Source organism: Triticum urartu, unplaced genomic scaffold (assembly GCF_003073215.2).
Source record: "Triticum urartu cultivar G1812 unplaced genomic scaffold, Tu2.1 TuUngrouped_contig_5310, whole genome shotgun sequence".
In the NCBI taxonomy this organism is placed as follows: Eukaryota; Viridiplantae; Streptophyta; class Magnoliopsida; order Poales; family Poaceae; genus Triticum; species Triticum urartu.
Window position 1 is genome coordinate 1 of NW_024115977.1, and position 5,816 is coordinate 5,816.

Consider the following 5,816-nt stretch of genomic DNA (forward strand, 5'->3'; position numbering starts at 1 on the left):
GCGAAGACCACACCACCGCGTGTCTTGGATCCGCCGTCATGATCCTAAGGTTCAGCTGCTGACGATTACTTTTTTCTACTAAGTTGATTCCTGGGTCCTAAGTCCTAACTCTCGCTCTTACCACGAAGAGAAAATATCGAACTACAGACTACTGGTGCATATGCCTTGGAACGAATCATGGTGTTTTTCCTTTGGTCCATTGCGTCATGGTGTTCATGCTATAATTGCCTTGGGCTTGATTACGCAATATTTCTATCTTTCAGTATGAACACGTGTTAATAGGCACAACAATGTACTGTACTAGGTACAGTATTACAGTGGCAACAGCTAAAAATTGCCTACCCTATTGTACACCCTCAGTTCTTTTTCGTAGAACTGCAACGTAGTAATTCTGTCAGAAGCTACTCAAAATCCTGCTTTGGATATCTGGATGAGTGCAAAAGTTACAATTCTTTTTCTTTCCATGATGCAGTGTCGGCTGTTTACTGAAGAATGCTGTACAGTGGCTGGTGACAAGGGGTCGTTGAAGTCCCCACTCATGCTGCCTGCAGAACTTCTCCCCCTCCTCTCGCGGAGTCGTACGGAAGCGTGCTCAGCACCTTCACCCGGAACATGGCCTGCAAATTTGCACAAACTGATCAGAGTTCTGAATCCAGAAGTGGGCATTCCACGACGAATCATGATTGACTGGATCATCGGGCAGATAGGAAGCAAAGGTAAGAAAGATATGGAGAGAACAGGATATGGCTACCTTCTTGTCTGAGCCAAATTCGATGGCATCGGAAGGGTGGAAACGAACTGGGAAGTTTGGAGGTAACCGGTAGCGTCTGCCCTCGTTGCTGGAGATTCCACACGCAAGAGAACGGGTTAACATTGTAAAGTTTCGACTTCTGGAGCAAGAGAGTGGAATCAGGCTGCTCTCAGAACTTACTCGTTAAACCATGTACCGTGCTCGCTTCCCAGATCGGTCAAATAGAAACCCTTATTCTTGCATGTGATAGTAGCATGGATCTCTGATACCTGCAAGGAAGTTCAACAGATCAAAGGGAAGTTAACAAGTTTATCGACAAAGGAAAATGCAGCCATGAGTGCAATTTTGAGGATTAAACGGGTTACACTAAAAATTTGCCACATATCATCTTAATAACTTACTTGTGGCAAGGGGAACGACAACGAAGAATCAGAATTGCTCGGATCTGGTTTGCTTCTGCCAAGAAAAAGAGACATTTGTTTTATCCTGCAACGCCTTGAGGAAAAAAGTGCTGTATAAAGAGAAATGTTTTTGCTATGTACACCTACCCAATAGAGAGTGTCCTCTGTTCATCCCTGATCAAACGAATGGGCTGCAAGGCAGAGTCGCCTCCAGAGCTCATAGGGAAGAGGTACCACCTGTGAATAGTGTCACTCAAATAACTACTCTTTTCAAAGGCGCTGAAAGTAGTATGCAGAACATGTCTGGTTCAAAATGAAACCAGAGGATAAGCAATGAACTTACTCTCCACCCATAGCTTGTTCCAATGCATCGTCATCCTGAAACCATCGACCAAGCTGGTTGCTTGCCTACGGTGGGATGCTAAATGTCAGAGATTTTCAAATAGTTATCTTGTTTTGTAGTAGTTATTAGTGTTTACATGTCTTTTAGAAATATACCTTGTCAGAAAGCCGGCAACTTAACGGTCTTCCTTCCAGCTTTGAGCTGCATATCAAAAACAATATTCATATCGTATTTCCATCATGATTAATAGATGGTGAGTAAGAAGAGACAATTGGGAAGTCCTTCTGTGCACTTCTGTGCATGGTGAGAAGGTATCTAACCCTAATGAAAATCAAATATTGTTCTGTATTTACAAATTCCATTAAAAAGTATAGCACTATTTACTTATGAGCTCGAAATGGAAACAAACTTATAGCTCAAAAGAATCACCTGTTGCCACCTAAAATCCAGCTCAGCATCAAAGGCATTCCAACCTTGATGAAAAATCTGCCGCCAACTCTTCCAGGATGCGGTATCCTCAACTTTGTCAAAAACTACATGTGACAAATATCCATATAGTAATTTTAGTCTGCATTGTTTGATAATACTCTCATGAAGCAGGTAATCTAGTTTTAAACCTTGCTTCATATGTCCAATAAAATCACGGGTGGCCAACTCAACAAGCAGTTTTAATCAGGACGAGAGACAAAAACCAACTAAATGTGTTTAGAAGTACAAAGCTGTGTAGTTCTTGACTTACCGACAAAGGTCCCAGACCCACACCTAGATATGGTCTGTAAGTGGTAGCCATGATTGCCGCCATTCTTGCCAATCCATGTATGATAGCAACACGTAGCTTTCTCTCCTTCTCATAACTGCAGACAAACATGCAAACAAATACCATGCCCATCAGTCAGACTTACCAAGGACATAATAATAGGGCAGCTTTGGAATTGGATTCTGTTAGTATTCTACTGGATGCTAAAAGCAATACCATCTGAACAAACTAACATGCTACGAGTACAACACAAGGAAAGAAATAGTTACCTCCTCAAGGAGGAAATAACGTCCACAGGAGTTCTAGACTTGACACTCTCTTCCCAGGCCTTCTCAAGCTCTACAGCCAGCTGGTAACCATCCTATAACAAGTGACAAGTTATTGATCAGCGAGTACTGTATCTCACAACACCAAGGCAGGAAACCTATCCACCATGCCGAATTTCTGATAATGACAATGATATCATACGCATGGCTAAGTAATTATGTACCTCGATAGCCATGCAACCACCCTGTCCCAGATTTGGCTGCATAGCATGGACAGAGTCACCAAGCAAGGTGACACGACCTTTCCCCCAGTTGATAGTAGGTGGCCGATCGTATATATCCCGGCGAAGAATTGCTTCCTCCTCAGTTGCATTTAGCAGATCTATGACATTATCACACCAACCGCTAAATATCTCGAGCAGTCTGTTCTTTTTGCCTGTCAATATACAGCATTAGTGGATGCATGGATGACAAAGCACATAGGCAATGCCTATCAACTATATGTCCCTCATTGGCATCATAGACTATAGAGGAAGGTAACATTTAACTAACTTAGTGCAAAACCTTCCCTCTGGACACTCACCATTCTCAGGATCAGTACCACCAGCAGGTTCCTTGTGAAATGCATACCACTGCATTTTACCACCACCAACATCTGAAGAGACGAAATATTGTTTGTGACCAAGAAACACTCGGTACCTTCACAGAGGAAGAAGGGGAAGCGCATTAGTATTTCCAATCAGAGGAAATGACAGTACTTATTTCTCAGATCTGAGCCACATACCCGACTGTGTCAATATCAGGAGGCACAAAGTCTGCAATTCCGGTGTAGCAAGTGTATTCTGAATAAGATGCATCCGTTTCGCCAAAAAGCGACTTCCTCACCTATCCAATGAAGTAAATATTAATTCAGGTCCCTCAAAAAGATAAATCTCTATTAAGGTCAACTTTGATCCTGTTTTTGAAAAGGCAACTGACTGCATTACCTTTGACCATATGCCATCTGCTCCAACCAAGAGATCACCTTCAAATTTCCGGCCATCCTCCAATATCGCGGTAACCTGCACTTATCCGGTGAATGTTACAAACAAACATTGGACTTTTTCAATAACATTGAGAACCAGTTTTGCACGGAGATGGCCACTCAAAGACAACTGAATTGATGATTCACCTTGTTGCCATCATCAGTAAAGTCGACAACGTGGCAATCGTTCATTATAGCGTCGTCGCCGACAGCACGGGCAAGAATCTGCTGCAGCGTCATGCGGCTAATGACCCTTGTGACCGGGAGCCCTCTGTCAGCCGCAGGAGTGAAGGTATCAAACTTGATGTACCTGCATACCAACATGGCTCAGTCAAATGAATCTTGAAGCTGATCAACTAGCAAATTCAAATATGCAGTAGAATAAGCACAACTAAGTACTCTACATGTAATTTAATTATACAAATCAACATCGATAAGTAAGCAACAAATTACATTGTGTTATTCATTCGCTCGTGTTGCTATCATTGACTAATTGTAGGTCTACTACGATTAACCAATCAAGTGTGAGCTGTACTAATTGCCATGGTATGGCGTACTAAAGCAGGTGAGCATGAACTGCTACCAATCGGGTTGTACCAAGTGGCGATAGTGCACTGTACCACGTGAACAGAGTCTTGTTAGGCTAGCTTGCACAAGAACTTGATGCCAGAGAGAAATCCCAACATTTTTAGGCGCAAGCGGACAAATCCTTGGTAGAAGTTCATGATCCCAACAAGCAACCAAGCAGTGGGCTACTCGTGTGAGTGGAAGCGGGACGTGATTAGTACCGACCAGGAGCCGGAGATGCCGTCGACGATCCCGTTGACGCGGTCGCCGGTGATGCATCCGGCGTCCATGATCTGGTCGGCGGCGGGCATGTCGACGGCCTCGAGGACGGCGAGCGCGTTGCTCTGCAGCTGGATGGGGCCCCGGTACTTGCCCTCCCCGCGGACGGCGCTCATGTCCCTCTCCAGCACGAGCACCTGGAAGCCCTTCCGCCTGGCCGCGAGCGCGAAGGTGAGGCCGCCGATCCCCCCGCCGGCGACCAGGACGCGCGGCTTTGGCCCCGTCGCCTTGGGCGCGTGCATTGCCGCGTCAACGACCTCCGCAGTGCACCGTACGGAGCCAGAAAGGCAGAGCCGGCGTCCATACGGCGCGCGCGGGGAGCGGAAGGGGAGTATGCGGAGCACTGTCCGGGAGGAGGAAGAGGTGGCGGAGATCGCCGTGGGAGACACTCGCGTGCAGCTGGAGCATGGCATGAGGAATTGGCGACAGTAGACAAGCAGCCAGGAAGTGGAAGCTGTGGAGCTTGTGATGAGCAGAGTATGCTCGCTGCCGTTCAGCGTTGGGTTGACTCCTCCTTCTTCTTTCTCTAAAAAGTCTCAGTGGACATGCTCTGGAGGGAGCTCCAAATGGGCAGTCAGTCAGGCTGGCTTCACAGAAGGAGAAGGAGAAGACGTTCCCGGGAGGCTGGCTATTTTAGCCTGGCGATCGGGATGGGGCAGCTACTAGGCGAGAGACACATGGGATGGGGATGAGACCGCCGGGCACCGGTACTCGCGAACATGGATTCATTGGGCGCAACCCGGCAGAGGGGGGGCTGTACCGTACCGACGCGCCGTGCCGGGATAGCGAATTTTTCCCATTTTGTTATGCGGGCCGACACCACGGACCGGGCACGGAAACGGAGGAATGGATTTCTCCTGTGCCGGAGCCCGGAGGTGAGCCGAGTCGGTGGTGTACGTGGGTGTCCCGTGGTGGTGAGAAAAGGAGTCCAGTCCAGGATTGGTGGTGGTGGCCTCCTCGGTGCGTTTGGGCGGCCGTGTGGGCACGCCTACGGGCGAATGGGAAGCCGCCGCGCGCAGGCTCTTTTCATTTCATTGTTGCCCGGCCGGGTGGGGCGGCGCCGTCTCGTCTCGTCTGGGTGCGCGGTGGAGGTCGCGGGATCAGCAGTGGAATCGGTTTGCGCACGTTGCCCACTTATTACTAGTAGTGCCACAACGGCCAAGGCACAACAAGCAAGCGACAGGCAGGGAGAGAGCAGGTGAGCAGCGGTTGATAAGCAGGCAAGGCACGGCTGATTTGAGTCGAGTTGGACGGACGTACCATGAGCCGGAGATGCCGTCGACGAGGCCGTTGATGCGGTCGCCGGTGACGCAGCCCTCGCGCATGACCTCCTCGGCCACGGACATGTCGATGGCCTCCAGCGCCGCCAGCGCGTTGCTCTGGATCTGGATGGGCCCGCGGTACTGACCCTCCCCCCGCACCGCGCTG

General features: G+C 48.4%; 1 protein-coding gene across 1 annotated transcript; it reads right to left on the reverse strand.

Moving 5' to 3' along the window:
• Positions 1–235: 235 nt before the first annotated feature.
• On the reverse strand, positions 236–5,810 carry LOC125529059 (zeaxanthin epoxidase, chloroplastic). Its single transcript, XM_048693465.1, has 16 exons — positions 5,649–5,810; positions 3,690–3,852; positions 3,505–3,579; positions 3,303–3,403; positions 3,102–3,217; positions 2,743–2,954; positions 2,522–2,613; positions 2,235–2,349; positions 1,925–2,028; positions 1,651–1,696; positions 1,496–1,560; positions 1,300–1,389; positions 1,153–1,207; positions 932–1,020; positions 752–839; positions 236–617 (listed from the first exon to the last, which is right to left on the reverse strand). The coding sequence occupies exons 1-16, from the start codon at positions 5,732–5,734 to the stop codon at positions 537–539; spliced, it is 1,578 nt and encodes a 525-aa protein (XP_048549422.1). The 5' UTR covers positions 5,735–5,810; the 3' UTR covers positions 236–536.
• Positions 5,811–5,816: the final 6 nt, after the last annotated feature.